Here is a 22,994-nt window from a genome sequence, read left to right as displayed (position 1 = left end):
CAAAATTACCCTTGTGACTTATGCCTTTTCCAGGCTGAACACTGCAAATTTCCAGCCTCAGGGAACCTGCCATTTGTTACTAAGCCCTTAATTGTGCAAACCTCCATGTATATAGATGCAAAGGTGGGCGGACTGATTAGACCCCTGAGATCATGATAATCAGATAATAGGAGACACTTTTAGAACACGGATTTAAATATCCAGTGCTCTAGTATCTATCCTCCTACAGAGAGAGGTGGCTTTGGTGACGGCTCCTGTGGACAGTCCATCCCAGACACAGTGGGCATCATCCTTGAAAACACTGCTCTGCACTGCAGGGCATGTGAAATTGCTCTTCTTAAGTAGCAGGAAAATAAAGGCTATTAAACTTGCTCCAGATTCTACAAAAAGCAAGCCCATGAAGCCTCTGGGATGTTATTTCCAGTAGTACACTGAAAACGGCTTCAGAATCTTTCTTTTGTAAGTGATGATTTAATACTTTTCTTAGTATTTTATTATGGATAAATGGAAGAAGTAGCCAAATGAGTGACGTTTCCACATCATTCACTACACCATAGTATTGTTAACACTGTCTCAAAGTTCAAAACGCAACACTCATTTGATAAAGTCATCCTAAAGTTTTAGGGCAGAAAAATATTTCTTTCTCCTTCCTGACATACATGCTTTCCATGTAAAATAAAGAGAAATTTATAGCCTATTTTTTTTTCCTTTCCCACCTTGGCTGCCAGGAAGCTCTCGGCTAAATTTGATGCTCAGCTCTTTAACAGAGTTTCCTGGAACAAAATCTCTCTTCTTTCCTAAAAGCTGTGATCTCCTTCTTTTAAAGCATTGATTTAATTACCTGCTGTATATGTGTTCATAAAAATAGTTTCTACTTGCTCCACATCCTTTATTTTTTTAAAGATTGATTTATTTATTTTAGAGAGAGAGAGTGTGGGGGTGGGGGGGCAGAGGGAAAGAGAATCCCAAGCAGACTCCCCTCTAAGCACAGAGTCCGATGCGGAGCTCAGTCCCAGGACCCTGAGATCATGACCTGAGCCAAAATCAAGAGTTGGACGCTTAACCGACTGAGCTACCCAGGTGCCCCTCCACACACCCCTCTTCAAGTTTCCTGTGATTGGGTGAAGAAGAGTATCTGGTGAGGGAGAGTATCATGGCAGACATGGAGATGCACCACTCACTGATGGATGAAGAGGGCAGGAAGGGGGCGGGCGGCCTCCTGTGATAAATCCTAATGCCATCCTCTCTCCGGAGGCCACACTCCTGCGGTCAAGTGGAGACATGGCCTCGCATCCTCCACTGCCTCAGCTTCTAGGCCCACCTGAGCTGGGCCTGACCGCCGTCCGGGAGGCTCGGGGGACGGGGATGGGGAGGGAGGTTGGCACTGCCAGGCCCTGCTGACTGGCGGACAGTTGAGTTTCAGGCTCCCCAGGCTGATGCTCAGGAGCACACAACCCTTGGGGGAGAAGCACTGGCTTTTTTAAGGGACAGTCTCAGGGCCCCACCCAGGCCCAATTCTCGGCACGTACGAGCTCCAGGCAGTGTGCCAAGTACAGCAGCTGGAGGGACAGAAGCTACAGACCCTGCACAGGCAGTGTCCTCATCGGTCACCCACTTTTCCTAACGTGCATTCTGTGGAATGCCGATTCCCAGAGAAGCTCCGTGGAATAAAATGCCTTGGTCAAAGAAGTTTAGTAGCATTGTACACTCTATCTCTTGGTTCAAATGTCACGTTAATTACATAATAAACGTTCTGATAAGTCCTGCATAAAGACACCCATTTAATTTTTGTTTTGCTCCACATTTCCTGCATATATTTGCTGGAGCACCTACTCACAACCTGCAGAGGATCGTCAAGAAATTTTGTTCTAATTCTATGTGACATGTGTCACAGTGGGAGTGAATCCAGGATGTCCCCATGGCCTGGAGGAAGAATCCCAATGGAGGACATGGATCAGAGAGTAGAGGCAAATATCACATCATGAAAAGCAGAAAGAGCCCAAATGTCCTCCCAAATAAATCCATATTCTAGTCCCCAGAACCTGCTCATGGGTTAGCTGATATGGCCACAGGGGCTTCGCAGATATGATCGAGTTAAGGATCCTGTGATGGGGAGGTTATCCTGGATTATTTGGGTGGGCTCAATGTTGTTATGAGGATCCCTGTAAGAGGGAGACAAGAGGTCAGAGTTGGAGAAGATGTGTTAGAAACAGAGAATGGAGGGGATGCACTTTAAAGATGGATGAGGGGTCATGAGCCAAGGAATGGGGGTGCCTCTGGAAGCTGGAGACCTTGTAACACCTCGGTTTTAGCCCAGTGAGACCTCTTTTGGAGTTCTGACCTCCAGAACTGTAAGATAATAAATTGGTTTGTTTTTTTTTTAAAGGAACTGCTGAAAAATCTTGCTTCAGATAAGGCGTGACCCAGCAGCTCAAACTAAATCACTAAGTAAGTACCAAATTTCTTTCACGTATTCCTGTATCGTTTTAAGCCACTAGGTTTGTGGTAATTTGTTAGAACAGCCAAAGAAAACTAACACAGAGCCATTTTAATTAGACAGAGGTAGCTCCCCCCCAACTCCCACCACTCGCTTTCGGTGTGATATGGGAAAATCATCTGATCTCTCAGGCCTTAGAGTGCTCCTCTTGCCAGGTGGGGCTGACCTCAGCCCACCTATGTCTCTGGTCATTATGACAGCTCCTCAGGGCAAGGATGCAGAGCAGTAGCCCAGAGCCTGGCTCACTGCGGATGCAACACCCATAATGTCCCCTTGCATGGACGAGTGACGCCAGCATCATGCAAAATCTAAAAAGGGCAAATTTGGGGTGTGTCTGCCCAGTGCTGTCTGAGGTCTAGGAGGAAGGGCTGGAAGGGACAGGGACCACAAACTCTGAGTAGCCACAAATCCAAGGTTTAAGCTCTAGAACCAGGCTGCTAGGGCTGGAGCCCTTGCTATGCCATGTCCTGGCTGGGCGACCGTGGCTGAATTGCTCAGCCTCTCTGTGCCCTAATAACGCCTGGCCTGTAGGCTGTGGCTTGCAGACCAGGTAATGGGCATACACCTGGAGAGGTGCCCAGCCCTGGAAGGTGCTCACTGAGTGTCCCACGTCGGTTGGGAAGCCCACTGGGGTGGGGCCCATGGGCTTCGCTAAAGGTCAGTCTGGCTTCTAGGCAAGGGCCTTCCTGGGGGCTGCCTCTCTGGGTGCACCAGACTGGAGGACAGGACTATCCTGGCAGCTAATTCTGCCTGAGTGTTCATGGCTGCCTGGAACTCGACTGCAAGAGATCCAAGAGATCCAGGTTGTCCCCCCTGCCCAGTGAGGAAGGGTGTGGATGCTGGCTCAGGGCAGAATGTGGCAGAGCGGGGAGGTGGCTCACATGCCACATGTCAGCTGTACCCAGGTGGACAACACAGGCCTCGACCTCCACCGGGTGGGCCTGGGCGCCTGCTCCTGGCCAGAGCCTGGATGGCCTCAGGGATTTGGAAGTGGGCTGGTGTGCCGGTTAGGGACATGAGTGCAGTCCTGTAGAGCTCCGAGCTCCTTTCCTTCATGATCGCCAAGGGCTGAGCCCCAACACTCTGCCAGCCCAGTTTCACACTGGCGGTACGAAATGAAGAAATGAAGGCGAGCAGGTGCTCTTGGCTTGGTCTGACTCACATATCTGAAGTTTCCAGATCAGTGGAGCGGTGTCTGAGGTTCTGCCTGTGCCTGGCCAACTCAGAGAAAAGAGCTGGAAGCGGACTGCAGCCCACATCGGGCCCTCAAATACCCACCAGCGCCACGCCCCGAGCAAAACGTGGAGACGTGTGCGGCAGAGAGGAAAGGTGGAGGTGGGCGGTGGGCGGTGGGGACAGATGATGGGGCTCTGTCTGGCATCTGCTGCCCACTAGCCTGGCGCCTGGGCCCGTCTCGAGTGCCTCACGCACCTCTGCTTCCTCCGGTTCCAGACCATCTGGCGCAGTAACGCCCGCCTGGTCTGCGCGCACCTGTGACCAGGCAGGTACTGCCGTGGCAGGGTGGTTAAGGGCCCCGGCTCTGGGGCCACGCTGCCTGGGGCTCAGATCCTCGCTTCTCTCCTCGTCACCTAGTCTGATGCCACGTGAGGTTCTTGATGTTTCTGTGCCTCAGTTTCCTTATCTGTAAGATGGACAGAGCAGCATCGGGGCTGTCTGCGGTGGTAAATGTCAGCACACACGAGGTCCTCGGACACAACTGCTCTTAACGGGCGACGAGCACTGGAGGTCCGTGAACTGTTCCAGGAGGCACTTGCTATACCCCTCACCCCTTCCTTCTTCTCTTTTTTCTTCCTTTTTAGGCTGACAAACGGTACAAAATGCTATAACCTTCCATTGTGGGTTGAATTGTGTCCCCATAAACAGATGTCGAAGTCCTAACCTGGTAACCGTGAATGTGACCTTATCTGGAAACAGGGTCTTTGCAGATGTGATTGTCAGTTAAGATGAGGTCACACCGGAGTAGGATGGGCCCTTAATAAGAGGAGAAGAGACACAGAGACAGACACACAGGGAAGACGGCCCCGTGCGAACGGAGGCAGAGCCTGGAGACTAAAGCCACAGGAGGCCAAGGTTGGCGGGCACACGCCAGAAGCCGCGAGAGGAAGCAGGTCTTGCTTACAGGTTGACTTTGGACTCCTGGTCTCCAGAACGGGGAGAGAACCCCTCCTGTTTTAAGTCCCCGGTTTGCGGTGCTTTCTTAGGCGGCTACTGCCCTGGATGGCCTCTGTTAGCATTTCTCGCCTCCTGCTAAAGCAAAGTGCACAGCAGCCTGGGGACTTCCTTCGTGTGACCTGGAGGGCCTGTGACAAGGCAGGCAAAGGGACGCCAGGAGGACATGGGGCTATGGGCCTTTGCAGTCTTGTGCCCAGCACAGTACGGAGCTTAAGCTCCTCTTCCGCTCGGAGCGGGGCTCAGGGCTTCTAAAACTAAGCGGTTTCACCGAAGCATTTATTTTCAGCAGCAGCTGGGATTGAGGTTTGAGTTTATTACCGACAGCAGTGGGATCCACAGCGGGGGATGCAGTAGAAGACACTGGAAGTCCTGTTTGTACTGTTACAACATCTTATTATGGACCGACCCTGGAGCCTTCCCACGAACCACATGAGGGTAATGGGGGCTCTGCCACGAGAAGGGGCTGACAGGGGGCCCCTCACCTTTGCTTTCAGTCTAGAGCGATACATTTCAGCTTATGTGTCCCATTGACTGATCTGGACTTGGGAATGGTAGTGTTTGGTTCTAATTGAATTAACTCTGATGAACGTACGGGCAGCTTATAAAGAATCCTCCAAAGAAGGCACGAATTAAGGTAAGACTGAGGTTTCTGCACAAAGACAGGAGCCAGCAACCACCTCTGCTCCGGGTGCGAGCCCACTGTCAGCTTCCCAACGGCAGGCTGCCTGGCCGAGGTTCGAAAACTTAAGACATAAATAATCCACCTCTTCAAAGTAAAGGTGGCATTTTAAGGAGAGCGAGAAAAGTAGCAGCTTTTCAAAGGAGATTGCTCTGTGGAAAGAGATTTGTGGGAACGGTGCCATCACCATGTGGCCTGGGACCCAAAGTGCTGCACACGGGTCACCAGGTCAAATTCCCACATCTGCACATTAAAAAACAAAATCCCTGCAAACAGTTTCAAAAGCGTTCCTGTTTGAAAATACTCCAGATGAAGAGTTTCAGTGGGTTTTGCTAAATCATGGTAGTCAAAACATAAAAAGGCAACATTGTCTCCTGATTTTGCAGGAACAAAGGAGTGAAGCTGGGAGGGTGGAAATCTACCTGCTCCAGCCGCGCCCCCCCCCCCCCCCGCCCGAATCCCCGACACTGCATTCCTAGCAGATGGGACTGCAAAACAAATACCAAATTCCAAGTGTGTTAAGTTCAGCCAGCCTTGCTGCCGCCTTCCGTTTGGATCTACGTTGTTTTCTGAGGTTCTTTTTGAGCTCTCATCACGATTCCGGTGTGATGGTGTGATGCGGACACCAGAGGAAACCACTGCTGTCAGCCCTGGTAAATGGAGCAGCTGGGAGCAGAGCCCCAGCAAGGGCTCCAAAACCCTTGCTCTGGATGCTCGGTTATGATCCCTGGGAATTTAGAACCAGAACTTTCAGATCTTCCCTCCTTCCCCCCGCCCCCTTACTGCTTCCTTCCTTCCTTCTTTCCCTGCCTTTCTTCCTAAGTCTTCATTCCATATCCTGAATTCTTGAAGAGCCTAGAAGCAAGCTCAGGCTTCATCTCACCCATCCATTTACCCATCACTTGCATCAGACTGAGCCAAAGGCCTGAGTTGTAAATCAGCACCAATTTCATTACACTTTGGAAGCACAGAGAAGATTGGTTTGAAATAACTCTTGCATTCTTTTTTCACCCAGAGCCCCTAAGTAACATTCCCTTCCTTCCAATCTCTAGAGGAAGGCCTGGAATCTGCCTCTGGAGCTGGGACCCTACTCACAAAGGGGCAGGAAACCATGCAGGGAGGGGACAAAGCACATTAGTGCAGTGTCGGGGCTGTCCTGAGGCTGGTAAATGGCTCTCACTGATGCTCCTGTCATCACTGTGGTCCTACCAGATCAAGGCAGGTGCTTAACGCTGGTGTAAGGCTTATGACAGCTCCTGCCAGAGGCTGGGTCTTATTCAGGGCCTGGCATGCAGCAGGTGCTCAGACCACGTTGGATGAATGTAACTGGTCCCTCCTCATATTTGCTTAGTCTGAAGAAGGAGATCCTCTGGGAGGAGAAGCCTAGATGTGGATAAGTTTGGACTCTTTGGCTCTGAGGTCAGAACGAGGACCAATGGCAGCAGCTGTGACGCGTCAGAAGTCAGCTCACCACGAGGAGGAACTGACTGATGTGGCCAAGGGAAGATCGAGCGGTTTCACAAGCAGTGAGCTCCCCATCCCTGAAGGTGTGCAAGGAAAGGCATGACGACTACCTGTCAGAGATACTGTGGGAGGGAACCAGGCATTGAACAGGAAGAAGGACGAGGTCTCTTAAGCAAGTGGAGAACCCAGGAAGTGTTCAGGTTCCATGAAAGCCTGCGAGAGAACGAGATGAGGGCATCTAGGGGGCAGGGAGCAGACAGGACAGACACTTTCAATTTTAGCTAGCTGTCCATGGAGAGAGAGGAAATGGCCTTAGAAATTCATAGTCAGTGAGTCCATTTCAAAAGGACATTTGCTTATGGAAAATAACCCTCCAGGAGGGGTCTGTTCTCTTGAATCTCCAAGTCACTTAAATAGTTCATCTGATCTACTTGGGTCCTCTCCCTGCTCAGGCTCCCACTCTCGCCCTTGCACTTAAAGTAAAGGCTTCCCATGGCTCACACCTCATATTCCTGGCCATGTTCTAATCACTAATTCCAAAGAACTTGAAGAAGGAATGAGAATTTTCATTTCCCAAGTGGAGAGAAAATCCTCTGGGCGGTGCAGTCAATTTCTGGGCTGGGAGAGGAAGTTCTTATGTAATCAGATCTTGTACCAGTTAAAGACTCGTCTTCATAGAAGGGGAGTCAAGAGACCAAGCAGGCAGGGGAGGCAACATTATTGTGTACCTACTATGGCCAGACTTTGGGCTAGGTGTCTTACAGACCTTATCGAGATAACCTAGTGTTGTTCTGTTCTCTGAGCCTCAGAGGAATTGGGAAATGTCCCAGAGATCACAGGTAGAAGGTGAGGGAGTCAGTGTTCCAGCTTGATCTTTCTTTGCACACACCTCAACGAATGATGAAAAGAAACCACAGAGATGAAAAGCTAACAGAACCAAATTCAGTTCATTTCAACTAACCTGCAGCTTTTTAGAGCTTGCTATGTGTGGGGGGATGCAAAAGTGTCCTGTGTTAGGGGAAGAAAAAGGCACAATTTCTGCTCAGAAGGAGTCCTTTAGGGGGAGACAGAACACATCTCACTGCAACTCCAGGTGGATAGTGCTGGATGTGGGGCCTGCAGGAACCTCAGGAAACCCCCGCAAGTTCAGTGCTCCTACTTGCCTTTTAACAGATGGGGGAACCTGAGGCTCAGAGGGATGAAGCGATGTGTCCAAGTCACACGGCAGAGCTGCCATTCTGGCCCCCATGGTGCTGCGTGCCTGGGTTGGTGCAAGCATGACTTGGGCTGATCCTGCCAGGAGGCGGTCGCTGAGAGCAGATCTTGTATCATGCATCCCTTGTCCGAGAGGTTAGGTCAGGCCATTAGGCAGATGGGAAGTCCTCTTTCCCCAGAGTGCTCTTTAGATGTCTGCTGGCATTCTGCCTTTGCAAGGGTTGTTTCTGCATGTAATGCAATTAGCAGCTGCATTCATATTGTCAGGATCTCTATAGCTGTACCTTATTTTTTTCCATTAGTGAATGAATAATTTATTATTACTAAGATAAACAAATTATTCTCTTATGGTAAGGACACTGAACATGAGATTTGCCACGGAACACCTTTGTAAGTGCACAATGCAGTATTTAAGTGCACAATAGACACAGTGTTGTGCAGCAGATGTCTCGAATTTATCCATCTTGCATAAACTTTATACCCACTGATTGCAACTCCCCACTTCCCCCTCCCCCACAGCCCCTGGCAACCACTATTCCACAGTTTGGTTCTATGAACTTGACTGTTCTGGATACTTTAAGTGCGTGAGGTCAGGCAGCACTCTCCCTCCTGTGACTGGCTTATTTCACGCAGCATAAGGTCCACCAGGTTCATCCATGTCACACACTGCAGGATTCCCTTCTTTTTTAAAGCTGAATAATAGTCCATTGCATGTGTATACCACATCTTCTTTATATGTTCATTTATCAATGGACATGTAGGTTTTTTACACATCTTGGCTACTGTGAATGGTGCTGCATTGAACATCTAAGAGTGCTAATATCTCTTTGAGATCTTGATTTCAATGCTTTTGGATAAATGCCTGGATGTGGGGCTGCTGGTCATATGGTATTTCTATTTTTCATTTTCTGGAGACTTCCTACTGTTTTCTATAGTGGTTGCACCATTTTGCATTCCTGCCGACAGTGTGCAAGGGTTCCAATTTCTCCATGTCCTCACTAACACTTGCCTCTTGAGTTTTTGATACTAGCTATTCTGGTGATGTGAAGTGATATCTCACTGTGGTTTTGATTTGCATTTCCCTGATCATAGCAATGTTGAATTTTTTTCCACATATCCATTGGTAAAGTATGTCTTCTTTGGAGAAATATCTATCCAAGTTCTTTGCCCATTTTTAAATACGGTTACTAGATTTTTGGCTATTGAATTGCAAAAGTTCCTCATTTTTTTGGCTATTATTAGCCCCTTATCAGATATACGGTTTGCTAATATTTTCTACCATTCCATAGGTTACCTTTGCACTCTGTTGATTATTTCCTTTGCTGTACAGATGCCTTTTAATTTGATGTAGTTCCCCTTATCCATTTTTGCTTTTGTTGCCTATGTTCTTGGTGTCATATCCAAGAAATCCCTGCCAAAACCAATATTAGGAAGCTTTCTCCTTTTGTTTTCTTCTAGGAATTTTATGGTTTCAGGTCTTACGTTTAAGTCTATAATTTATTTTGAGTTGATTTTTGTGTATGGTGTGAGCTAAGGGTCTAACTTCATTCTTTTGCATAAAGATACCCAGTTTTATAGTTATCCTCTATCCAGAAGACATTACAGCCCACAGCCAACAACATGCTCAACAGTGAGAAACTGAAAGTCTTTTCTCTGAGGTCAGGAACAAGACAAGGATACCCACTCTCATGACTTCTATTCAGAAGTCCTAGCCAGAGCAATTAAGTGAGAAAAGGAAAGAAAAGACATCCAAATTGGAAAGGAAGAAGTAAAATCATCCTTGTTTGCAGACAACATGATCTTAGATATATAAAACCCCAATGACTTCACCCGAAATACTGTTGGAACTAAACACATAGATTCAGTCAAGTTGCAGGATACAAAATCAACGTGCAAAAATCAGTTGCCTTTCTATACATGAACAGCAAACTACCCTAAGAGGAAATTAGAAAAAATAATCCCCTTTACAATAGCATCAAAGAGAAGAAAATACTTAGGAACAAGATTATGTAAGGAGGAGAAAGACTTTTACACTGAAAATTATAAAACACTGATGAAAGAAATTAAAGGGGACACAAAGAAATGGAAAGACACCCTGTGTTCATGGTTGAAAGATTTAAGATTGTTAAAATGACTGTATTACCCAAGGCCATCAACAGATGCAATGCCATCTTATTAAAATCTCAATGGCATATTTTACAGAAATAGAAAAAAAAATAATGTTACAATTCATATGGAACCACAAAAGACCATGAGTGGCCAAAACAACTTGAGAAAGAACAAAGCAGAGCCATCAGGGTTCCTGATTTCAAAATATGCTGCAGAGCTACCATAATTCAAACAGTATGGTACTGGCATAAAAAAGACAGACATAATAGACCAGTGGAACAGAATAGAGAGCCCAGAAATAAACCCACGGCTACACAGTCAACTGGTCTTCAACAAGCTGTGACTGAAACAGGCAAAATAGCAAGGTGGCCAAGGGCTAACTAACACTGGGGTGAGAGAGAGGCGGGGCACAACAGATTTACCCTGCGTGACCTGGGGAGTCACTTGGCAGCTAAAACCTCGGCTGTCTTCTGTAAGGAAATAGAGTGAATAATGTCAATGTGAACAAGACCAGCCAATGTTCACAGAAGGCTACTATGTGTTTCAGAAGGTACTCGTGAGACTCAAACGACATGTGTCTATCAGGTGATAAGCCAGGGATTATCCCTGATGGACAACAGTTATCAGTGGTAGCTTTCCGAGGTAGGAATAGTGGAAGTACTTACTAAAAGAAAAAAAAGAAAAAACAAGCAAGCAAATGACCACAACAAAAACAGGCATCCTTCCTGGCCATATGTATTCATGGGTTTATGATCAACCCTTGAGCTGTGGATGGATTCCTGCCTTGTTCCTTTACTCTCTTATGTCAACTCATCTTTCCACCCCAGCACAACTGCTGTCTTTTTCAGGAAGCCCTCCCCGGTGTCCCCCTGCCAGTCCCATGGAGCTCTGTGCTCTTTCCCTCATAGCTCCCGGCATGGGGCCAACTCACACTCATCTGTGAGGTGACCTGGTTCCTGTCAGACCCCCTCACTGACTGCTTGCTTCAGGAATCAGGGGCCCGGTCTGGTTTTGCTCCATATTTTATCCCCTGGGCTTAGTACATGCCTGGTACACAACAAAAACTCCAAAAATAAGTGGGCATGCAATGAACAGTGACTCCAGGAGGTTACTCATAACTCAGACTCCATTACAATGGCCTTCCCTGAGCTGCACTTCAGGCTTGTGCTTCAGCTCTTACTGAGGGTCCATATAAGAAAAATCATAGAAAAATATATTTTGCAATTGCTTTAACTTTAGTTTAAGATTTGATTATGTGTCTCAAGACCCTCTCTGGAGGGTCCCTTGTAATAAATGTTTATTTTTTATTATTTTTTATTTTTTTAAAGATTTTATTTATTTATTTGACAGAGAGAGAGAGATAGCGAGAGCAGGAACACAAGCAGGGGGAGTGGGGGAGGGAGAAGCAGACTTCCCGCTGAGCAGGGAGCCCGATGTGGGGCTCGATCCCAGGACCCTGGGATCACGACCTGAGCTGAAGGCAGATGCTTAATGACTGAGCCACCCCGGTGCCCCAATAAATGGTTTTTAGAGTTGTGTGTAGGTAAACTCTGTCTCTCCTGAGAAACTGATTTGCTTCTCAGAAAGAGAGAGTCTTTCTGGAGGAATCAGTTCCTTTCTTGCCCTGGCTGCCAGGAAGCTCAGACACTAATTGGTATCTCCTCCTTGAAAGATGACAGGATGCCTCCCATGACATAGTCAGTTTCCAGGCACTGTTCTAAGCCCTTAATGTGAATTAAATCACTTAGAAGTTCAAAATAATCCAGTAAGATGAGTGCCTCAGACAGGGGAACCAAGCGAAAGGCTGCACATAGCTAGCAGATGGCAATGCAGGGACTTGAACCCAACCAACCTTGCCCCACAAGTCTGAGGTCTTAACCTCCACAGTGAGCTACCACTTGGTAGCTCTGTTTTAATCAGCAAGGGCTCTTCCTTTTCCTTCCAGAGCCCTGAGTTGAACCTATAACACACACACACACACACACACACACACACGCTTGTGTGCTTTATATGCTGTCTCAGTTTTTTCCTTGATTTCTATAAGGTAGAAGATGAAGTCAGTAATACTTATGAAAAAGAGAAAAAAGAAGCCTATAAGGTATGGCCTGGCGAGTTTGACCTTTAACCTCCAGTTTCTTCATCCCTATGGAAGGGGATGTGTCCAGATTCCCTCTCAGCTTCGTGGAACTGTCCAATATGCCAGACACAAAGATTGTAAAAGTTACTGCCACTCTTGCGCGAACAAACTACTGATATAGGAGCAAAAGGCTAATGGCAGAGGCCGGCTGCAAACGGTCACAGTTGACTAGCAGGTTAGACCCCAAACGTTGCCACCATCAAATGCATGACAGCATCACAAAGCTGAATGGGCTTGGATGGGCCGGTCCTCCCCAGACCTTGGCCCAGTCTTCCCTCCTGCTACCTTTGGGGGACAGGAGGGGGTGATGACGAGCACAGTGGACTATGAGTCAGGAGAAGGGACTTTGTCCTAGCTCAGCCACTGACTTGTCTGGTGGCTTCAGACAAGACTCACTGATCTGGTCTCGGTTCCACATCAGCACGATGAAGCTGTTGCATTGGCGTGAGTGCATTGCTAACTTCTGAAGCCGAGATGAAGCCTCCTGGTTTAAGCTCAGCTGCTCCCCTCCAGTCACATTCCACTACAACCAGATGTCCTCATGCTTTGGGGCCACACCATGTCTATCCCAGATTCTTGTGGTTTTATAGACAAAGATTTAGACTTTGTTTCCAGCCAAGCCTGGGTTCAAGAACTGGCCCCACCACTTACTAACTGAGCAGCCTTTGGCAGGTTATACCAACCTCCCTGGCCTGACCTGTAATGTGAGGGTAGGAACATAATCTCTTAGAGCTGGAGAACACTGTGACAGGTGGGCCACCTGCATGTGCCTTTGTGCCCCAGGCCCTTACCACATGATAAGTCCATTTGTCCTCCCTTCTCTCACATCACTGCACAGTTAGGACACCCTCTGCCTGTGTCTCAAGTAGGTATCATTTATTTGTTCAAGTACTCAACACACATTTACTGAGCACCTACTATATTCCGAAAGATAGGTCTCTATAGCATCCTAATGTCAGTGCGTTGTGCTTGAGATTTGATTTTAGAGAACTCTTTAGAGAGTTCACTGTTAGACATTGTTCAGATAGTCTCCATGTCTGACTCAAACTGCTTTGAACTGAAGCCTTCATAAGCATGAAGAGCCTACGTCTTTATTGAACATTTTGTAAAAATTCCTCGTCTGGTTCCTTCCCTCTGAGCACACATCCAAACATCCCGACCCGCATACCTTCCGCACCACCTTGGGAGTGGCTGCGAGGAGACTTGGAATGGGACTTTATATATATGCTTTGCTTGGACTTGAAGATCCCTCCCCTGAGGAAGACCTCTCGGGTGCAGAGGTAGAAACTACCAAGGCATAAACATCAGAAGGTCCAAAGTGATTATCTTACACATGTCCCTGGTAAAACCGCTGGCCTGGGTAATAAAGCTGCCTCACGCCTGTCTTTCCCGCTTCGCCTTCTTCCCCTCGGGTTGAAACTGCTCCGTGTTCCCAGGGCAAGGAAGATTCTGGTGGCCATAAACCACTTAGAGCGTGAAGCACAGAGCTTGGAGGAGCAGCGTTCTGCTGTCAGGTGAACTTCGGTTTCATTCATTCTTTCCGCACATGATCAGCCCTGTTCTAGGTGCTGGGCTTCAGCTGTGAGCAAAACAGGAAAAGTCTCTGCCCTTGGGGAGCTTTCGTTGGAGGAAGCAGATGCTAAGCAAATTAGCATATAAATACACAATTTCAGGTACTAAGTGCTTAGAAGAAAAATAAATTAGGGTGAGGGACAGTGAAGAGGAGAGAAAGCGTTTGAGCTACTGTAATTGGGGAAGGTGCTTTTGGGGAGATGCCCCTGCAGCAGAGACCTACATGGACTGTTGCAGGGAGGAGCCTTCTGGTTGAAGGAGCTTGTGCAAAGGGCCGGAGTGAGATGTGCCCGGAGCACCCCCCCCCCCATTTCCTAGCTGTGTCACATTCTGCCCACTGGGATCAGTCCCCAGTCACTCTGTGGCCTGCAGACCACATTGCCTGGACTCCCATGCTAGCTGATTCCTGGTAGATCCATCCACGAGAGGCGCGGGTGCAGGTCCAGGAGTAGGAGGAAGAAAGAGCCTCTTCTACCTCTGGTTGAAACTCCAGCACCAGGAGTGGTGGTGACCCCTGCTCAGCCTTGGAGACTGAAGCTCTGGGGTCCTTCCTGGCAATGGCGGCACCCACATTCGTGCCCCAGTTCCAGCATCCGCCCTGTAGCCGCGATGTGCTGGCTGCAGTTTGCTGAGGGGGGGGGGGCCCTGCCTGACGCCCCCTGCCCCACACCTTTGTGACCATTCGCCTGCATTCAGTACTTTCCTGAAGTATTCTTTCTGACCGCCTGAGGGGAACGCTGACCAGGGTGCTAGCTCTGTGACCTGAATCCCTCTGCATCTTTGTCTCCTCATCTATAAAAGAAGGAGCAGGAACACTGGAGGCTTTTTTGGTGAGGATTAAGGCAGTGGACGCAGCACACTTAACCTCTGTTCGTTTCCTAGTGCTTCTGTAATGAATTATCACAAACTCGGTGACTTCGGACAGCCTCACAGTTCTGGAAGTAAGAATCCGCAGTGGGTCTCAGTGGACTACAGGCAGGATGTTGTCAGGGCTGTGTTCCTTCTGGAGGCTCTAGGGGAGGATGGGTTTCTTTGCCTCTTCCAGGCTCCACAGTCTGCCTGCACTCCTTGGCTTGTGGCCCCCTCCTCTGTCTGCAAAGCCAGCAACCTTGGGCCGAACCCTTCTCGTGCTGCTACCTATCTGGTTCTTTCTCGTCTGCCTTGCTTTTCCATGACAAGAATCCTTGTGATTACATGGGCCCCTATTGGGAAATCCAGGCTTATCTTCCCATCTCAGAAGTCAGTCCATTAGCAACCTTAATTCCATCTGTGATCTCAGTTCCATTGTCGTGTAACCTACAATATCCACATGTCCTGGGAATTAGGATGTAGCCATCCTTCAGAGGAGGGAGATTCTATTTTGCCTCCCACACCAGCACATAACAGCAACTCAAACGGTCAGAAACATTTGAACCCAGTTAGTGCTCATTGTCCTGTGCCACCTCGCTGTCCCTTACATGGAAAGCAGGCCACTCCAGCAATGACAACTGTGATCACCTGTCGTGTGAGCTCGTTCATGGGCGGTAGCAGACCCTATGCACTTGCTTTCAGGAGCCCTGGCAGCGACACCATTTCTGTCCCAACGTGCCAAGTCCTGACCTCAGAACCCGGAGCTGGACCAGCCTGAAGAAAGCATCTCGCCCAGTCCTGATTATACAGGTGGAGAAACCACAGCTCAGAGAGGTGGTGTGACAGGACTGGGGCTCCTGACCCTGGCCAGTGTGTAACACTGCACTCTGTGGTCTCTCTCAGCAGCTATCATCTGGAAGGACTCAATGAGACTGATGCCGCCTGGGAAATAACTGGAAGGGACGCTCAGACGACGCACATGCAGTTCTGCTGCTGAGCAGTTTCTCAACCACAGACCGCCCAGTCAAAGCTGATGAGTCTCGGGGCCCCAAGGTTGGGGCTTAAGAGTCTCCCTTCCACTCTCCCCTGCAGGAGCTCCCTGGCTCATAAAATATTAATATCAGCATCCTTGTCATTTCATTAAATGCCCAGTCTATGAAGAATGAGTTACAGGATATTTGGGGGCTGTTCTAGGATGTGTTTTGTTGCCCAGGTACACCCATAGATCCCCCTCTGCTCATGAGAGTGGCAGGCGCTCAATCGGTGAGTCCTGAGAGGGGACAAGTATCATATGCTGCCTCCTCCTAGAAAGCGGGGCCATTCAGCCAGAACCCCATCTCCATCCTCATCATATAGGACCCGTGAGAGGCCAGATGGGAGGTGATTGCAAAAATCTCCCTCCCGGGAGTCAGGGGGCCTGGCTTTTGAGCTCCAGCTCCAAAAATGGCCAGGCTGGGGATGACAGCAAGTTCCCAAATGTCTCTGGGTTGAGTGGCTCACCTGTGGATTTGCCTTTGTCCTGCCAAGGCATTCTGGGAAATTCAGTATTTTTAATGACCTTTCAAATGAATGGTCTTCAACAGATTGGAGCACACTTTCAAGGGCTTGATTTCTTTTCAAGGCCTTGATTGTCTATTCAATGCATAGCCAATGGAAGTCTATGCTGGGTTTTGGGGGGACATGGCACTTAAGGAGACGCAGTCCCTGCCCTTGAGAGTCTCACCATGTGGGGAGGGAGGGGGAGTGACAGAAACGGGCAGTGACACCACAGCGTGGCCAGGGCTGGGGCAGATGACTAGGGGAGGGAGGGATGGCGTGGGACCACGATGGTTAGTGTTATGTGTCAGCATGTCTGGGCCATGGCACCCAGAGAGAGTTGACCCTTGAACTGTGCGGATCCACTTACAGAAGGATTTTTATACACTACTCTTTGCATTTTCTCTTCCTTATAAGTTTCTTCATAACGTTTTCTTTTCTCTAGCTTATTTCATGGTAAGGATACCGTAATAATACCTATAACATACAACATGTGTGTTAACTGACTGTTCGTGTTACTGGTAATGACAGAGGCTGGTCAACAGGTGGCTGGTAGTAGTTAAGTTTTTGAGGAGCCAAAAGTTATATATAGATTCTCAACTGTGCAGGCAGTTGGCAGCCCTAACCCCCACATTTTTTAGGGTCAACTATATTGGGTCAAACACCAGTCTAGATATCGTGGTGAAGACAGTTTTTAGATGAGAGTCACATTTACATTGTTAGACTCTGAGTAAAGCAGATTATTCTCCATAATGGGAGTGGGCCTCATTCAATCAGTTGAAGGCCTAAAGAGAAAAAGACTGAACTCCCCAGACAGAGAGGTAATTCTGCCAGCAGATGGCATCAGACTTAACCAGCAACACTGGACTCTTTCCTGGGTCTCCAGCCCAGCATCCCGCCCTGCAGATTTGGGACTTGCCAATTTCCACAATCATATGAGCCAATTCCTTGGAATAAATCTCTTTCTGTATATGTATTTATAAATTTTTAATATTTACACAGGCAACGCACCCTGTTCTGTTTCTCTGGGGAACCCTGACTAACACAGGGCCACCCCGATCCTTCTGGGGACCTCAGGGAAGGCGTCACCCCACCTCACTTCTTAGTGGATGCACGGTTCTAGAGGTGCGTGGCTTCCATCAGTGTGGTGGCCAGGAGAACGTGTCCACAGACCCCCGGCCATAGGGACAGAACTGACCAAGGGCCACAGCTGCTGTGCTCTGCAAATCATCACCCTGGGTGTCCAGGCCGTACTCTTCAGGGACTGCTCGCAGACAGTGGTAGAGCACAGCAGGGAAACTAAGGCATCCTTGTTCTAGGGACACAGGGCTTCCCTGGGGCTGATGCTGCTGGCCCCGTCCCTCCCTTGCCCACTGGGGGTCCAACGAGCATCACGGTCTGTCAGCTCCCTCCACATTTACACAGGCAATAATTCCGATGAAATCCTTGCTGCTTAGGCCACTTAGTCTCCACTTCTCAGAGGACCCAGAGGGACACAGTCAGTGACTCACACACCGAAGTCTGAGCTCCATGGAGAAGCACTGAACCTTCCATGGGAATGAGCTGGACCAAAAGGAAGACAGACATTTCCAACTAGGCAGCATCTCCGGGTCCTCCCCATGGCCCTCTGAGGCAGGGCCAGCATTACAGAATGCCATGGAAGGATCTTCGTGATGCCCAAGAGATCTGCGGGACCCGAGGCTATGGCTGGGCCCAGGGTGCTCATGGCCTCTACGGGAGCTTGTTTCCTGCACCCTCTCAACCAGGACCTACTTGATCTACCACGAATGTTTGTTGATGGGCTGATTTCAACCACATGATTATAATCCCTGCACTGGATGTTGCCACACATCCGTGGTCTCATCTGAGCATCCTTCTGGGCCCTGGAGATAAGCACTGTGTTCTTCCCATTTCACAGGGTGGGAAAACTGAGTCCATGTCCGAGACAATGGGCGACTTGCCTGGGCTCACAGCTACCATGCAGGGAAGCAGGGGCGGCACCCAGCCCGGCTGCCTCTCCAACCACGCGGAGCCCGCAGCGCGGCCCTGAGACACACGGGCGCCTTCCAGACAGCCAGGGAGCGTCAGAGCATCAGCAGCGAGGTTACCAGGTACACAAAGGAGAGAAAAGCATGTAAACTTAGTGGCTGACGCCAGAGTGTCTCTGAAGGATGGAAGTGATTTGGCTGAGAAAAGTATTTTGACAAACTCCTGGAGTGGAAGGTGTTTGCTGAAATCTGCATGTTGTCTGATTCCAGCTTCGGAAGGGAAGGCATGCTAGCAGGAGAGGAAGACGAGCTCCAGAGCCATCTGGAAGGCAGAGGGGACAGCGGACAGTGGTGAGAGGGGAAAGAAGTAGGTGCTGAGCAGTGGGGACCCCGTGCCTGGAGCCCTTCCCAAGATCTTCAATATTGCCTTGAAATGCTCCGGTGATGTGGGGTGCGTGCTTGCTGCTATGGTGTTTGAGGAAACCAAAGCAGGGGCTGAAGTTCAAGTTGGGGTGTTTATGATGCGAGACAGAGCAGCATGCAAGGAGGCTGGTGCCCACGACAGTTCGGAGCCCAGAAATGCTCAGGATTTCCAAGACACCCTGAAGAGGGCTTGGACGTTCCCTGTGCTGGCAAACTGGGATTCCAGGCAATTCCTCCAGCTCTTGGGGCGCAGACAGCCCCAGCAGACTCGGGGCTGCACAAGATCGGCCCCAACCACAGACACGATACAGAAAGCATCCCCTACTTGGCTGGAACCCTGGACAATTCTCTCAGTTTAAAGGGAGTCTGTCCTGCTCTCTGGAGTGAAGCATATGAGCAATTTCAAGATGTGCCTTCATGCTCTGGGAGCTCAGGGTGGTTTCTGAGCTGTCTTCCTGCCCCTTTTGACCCTTGGGTATTTTGTAGGAAGGCACCTGGCCCTCTGCTTGGCAGCCAGCCCACGAGCAGGCTCCCCAGCCAGGGCAAAGGGAGCCTGAGAGACAATTACTCCAGGGATACCAGGTGGTGGGGTGGTGGCACTCAGAGGTCACTCATCCCATAAACATGAAGACAGAGCACTGATGGAGGAGGAGCAGGTGACTGTGCTGGCAGAGGCGGGGACAGGACCTCAGAGTCCCTCTGCTGGGTTCAGGAGATGGTGTCATCTTTCTGATTGGCACTAGAGCTGCCCCTCCTCATCTCTCCTGTCATCTCCGGGGGGACACAGTGTGCCAAGAGTCCCTAGGTAAGAGCGGGCCTGGGAGGGGCTGGCCACCCCAGGGCTTCCTTCCCAGGCACGTGGCTTCGTTTCTGGTGGATGCCTGTGGTGGGTAGGAGCCTGTGGGCACATCAGACGTCCTCCCTTATCAAGAGCCCACCCAGCACAAAGCACAGCTTTCTCACAAAACCTATGCCTGCTTCTTCCCCTGCTGCTCTCCTTGTTTCTATTATTTCCACGCTCTTTTTCTATGTTCTCAGTGTTTCAGGGCAGGCCTGTCCAGGAGCCCATGAGTGGGTACTCAGTTCCGTTCATGAGTGTCTGTGGTGTGGATGGGTTGCATCGATGGCCCTGATTTTATGACCTCCCTACGTGTCCTTTGCTCTATAACCGTGCACCCCCTCCCACTCTGACAGTGCACTTGGCCATGAGCGTTACTTTGGCCAACAGGATTTTAGCTGATTTGAAGCTTGAAAAACTGCTTGTGTCTTCCACTTCCTCTCTGGGACCTCTGTGCTCACTAAGAGAATGTGCCTGAGCTAGCCTGCTGGAGGATGAGCCCGTGGAACAGAGTTGAGGCGAGCCTTGATCAGCCAGCGGACCACCAGACATGCCGGAGAACTTCTGCTAAGACAAGAAGCATTGCGAGGGCAAGCCCTATCAAGAGGAACAGAAGTTCCCTGCTGGCCCATAGACTTGGGGACGATAAATGCTATGGTCTTAAGCTGATGAGTTTCAAGGTGGTTTGACATGCTGCATTATTACGGCAATTGTTGCCTCCTGCAGGGCCCCTGTTCCCCAAATTACGTACGTGCCATAGTGCCAAACCACCTGCTAGGTGATAGAGTGTGTTTTGTTATGCTCAGAGGTCCCAGAGCAAGAGGGTCGGTGTGCAAATCCTAGTGCCACCGCTTGCTAGCTTTGTCCTTGGTCAAGTTAACCCTGCCTCAGTTCTTGTTTGTTTGTTTTAAAATGGGAATAATAATGTGATCTACTTCCCATGGTTGAGAGGCTTTATGGTCTAATACATGTGAATTGCTTAGAATGATATAGTTCGCAGTCCAGATGAGTATGCCCGTCCCTCTTCCCCTTCCCCCCACTTCCTGGGGGGCTGGAATGCCAGTCTGGGGCTCCCCTGTCTCCCCATCACCTGGCACAGGGCCTAGCACAGTAAATATCCATTGTTTGCTGAAGTCTAGAGGGAAACTCCACTTTTTATTAGCACAGATGCAAATTTCATGATTCTCTTTGAATCTAAGGCCAGTGACATCTTTGTTCTCTGTATAAAGCACCATGTAATATTTATTATTGGATTTCTCCCTCACTGCCTACCATGCTGTGACATAAACCTGTTTCACTGTCAGGCATTTACACACACGGCCCGTTCCAACTGTGCTTAACTGACGCCTTTCCTGAGAGTTCTTGCCGATGAAGCAGGAGGGATGGAACTAGAGAGTTCGCCGCCTTCCGCCGATCCACAACCTGGCTACTTTTGGGACTCAGAGCCTCACGTTAGTTTTGCTCCAGAGCCTCCACCATCTGACAATCAGCCTCCTTCTCTGCAGCCTGACTTCTGGATGGTTTGCCTCCCCACGGGCCCCAAGAAAAGTCCCCTGGAACACGACCCACTGATGTCCCTTTGTGCATGAGCGGGATGGGAGGGAACTCTGCTCTGGTTCCAGTCCTTCTCTTGTCGCCTGCGGTTGTCAGATGGGTGAGGGCTGCTAACCAGGGTCCCCCCTGGAGGGGAACAGGGCTCATGTCCCACCTCCACTGCTATGCTCTTGAAAATTTCGTGACTATGGGCAGTCTGCTGAAGAACACCTGCAGCTCCCATCGTATTTTTAAAGGCCTCCAGAACCCAAAAACCGAGAACCACAGCCATGGTTAGGTCACCTCAGCCCTGTACGCCTCAGTTCTTTCGCGTAAACAGTGAAGTAATGAGAATGTTCGATTCCACGTTTTTACAGGAATGTTGTAAATGAGAAAATGGATCCCGACCATACACTGCTAGGCAAATAGGGGCAATTATTAATATCCCATTTGTTAATTCAGAAAATACTTAGGTTGTTTGGATTTTAAAAAACGTTGTGCAAATTATATTAAACTAAAGACTATATAATTCTCAATTTTTTTTCTCAGATGTGGACATTAGTGAAATTTAGGTCAGAGGATAGGATTTGGATAAGAAAATGGACAGAGTTCTCAGAATAATGACAGCAAATGCTACTATGAACCTCATATGAATCATCTAATTTAATCATTATAACAAGCCCAGAAGAAGGTTTCTATCATTTCCTCCTACGGATGAGGGTCCCGATGCTCAGGAAGGTCAGAATAAGGTCGGGCAGCATGTGAAGGCAGCATGGTCCACCCAGCCCCTCCTGCGTAAAGGGTGCTGTCAGCTGTCTCCTTGTACCAGAAGAATGCATTGTTCATGCCACGTTGCCTGTCTCTGGGCAAAATGGGATGACATTTCGGGGCCCTGTAGGAAAGCCTCTGATTCTGAGTGTTTGCATCTGGCCCAGCACCTCGCCACTCAGGGGATTTAAGGAAAGTGGCCTAAGACCAGTCCCCAGCCGCACTGTGGGCATCGTGTTTCTCTCTCATAAACTGGGCATGCTCTGTCTCTTCCCAGGGTGGATAGCACCCAGCCCCGTGCCAGCAGGACATGGCTGCTCATTCTGCACTTGCACTTTTCCCCTTCTTGTGAGCGTTAGGACAGCAGAACCGGGCAGTGAAGAAGAGAGGATGTAGGGAGAGAGCCACATAGACCTAAACCACTAAGAGATTAGGTTCGTGCTGTCTTGTGGTTGGGACCACTCAAGAGGCAGCAATAGGGAGACATCGCCTAGAAGTGAGCAGACCTGGGTCTTATTCTGCTCTGTCCTGGCTTTTCCAGGCTCTCTGTGTGATCTGTGTCCCCACTGTGGGCTGTTGGGAAGATAAAGCAATACAGGGTGTCCAGGGGCACCTGGCACAGCGCCTGCAGAGAGGAATGGCCCTAGGTCCCGGTGTGCCCTGCAGCGCTGACCCCATGAAGAGGCTGGAGCTGTGTGGGAAAGGCCATGGGCCCCTACCTTTCTCGGCTCCTGCCTGGTCATGCTTCTCAAAGAGCAGGTAGCGCGGGCTCTCAGGGAGAAAGGGCAGGCTCACCAGCTGCACAAAGGCGGGGACAGCAATCATTCCAAACAGGTATGGCCAGGTGCTCTCCTGAAGGGAGAAAGAGGAGGCCAATGAATGGATGTGGCCTCCAGTCATCCTGCTGGGGCGGGCCCCTGGGCCAAACAGCCTTGGCCGTCAGCAGAAGTCCCTCCTGCAGTGTGTGATCCCCACCAAGAGGCTGAGCAACGGAACGGACACAGGTTTAGCACCAGCCCCACGTGTATGACATTCTCCATGCACGAGGTCGGTCAGTTCTCAGAGCCATCTGTGAGATGGTGACCTGGGGGGCTCAGCGGGGCCAAGGCCACTCAGGGATATCAGGGCTGGTGGATGCTATGACCCCTGGGGCATCATGGTGAGCCTTCCTGTTTGTGCGGCCTTGGAAACCA

The 22,994-nt window shown here is 49.6% G+C and overlaps 1 protein-coding gene across 10 annotated transcripts in view; it reads right to left on the bottom strand.

Moving 5' to 3' along the window:
- SLC2A9 (solute carrier family 2 member 9) overlaps positions 1 to 22,994 on the bottom strand; it is a 196,763-nt gene that overhangs the window by 63,703 nt on the left and 110,066 nt on the right. For 9 of the 10 annotated variants that reach the window (XM_081812617.1, XM_081812615.1, XM_081812614.1 and 6 more), the window contains one exon: positions 22,521 to 22,653. The exons of the other annotated variant lie outside the window; for it this stretch is intronic. In XM_081812617.1, coding sequence (XP_081668743.1) covers positions 22,521 to 22,653 — 133 coding nt within the window. The remainder of the gene's footprint in view (positions 1 to 22,520; positions 22,654 to 22,994) is intronic. 10 annotated transcript variants of the gene reach the window in all.

Source organism: Leptonychotes weddellii, chromosome 2, assembly GCF_054177405.1.
Source record: "Leptonychotes weddellii isolate Sample4059 chromosome 2, ASM5417740v2, whole genome shotgun sequence".
NCBI lineage: Eukaryota > Metazoa > Chordata > Mammalia > Carnivora > Phocidae > Leptonychotes > Leptonychotes weddellii.
Note: the sequence above shows the minus strand (reverse complement) of the source record. Positions and strands in the feature narration are given on the sequence as shown.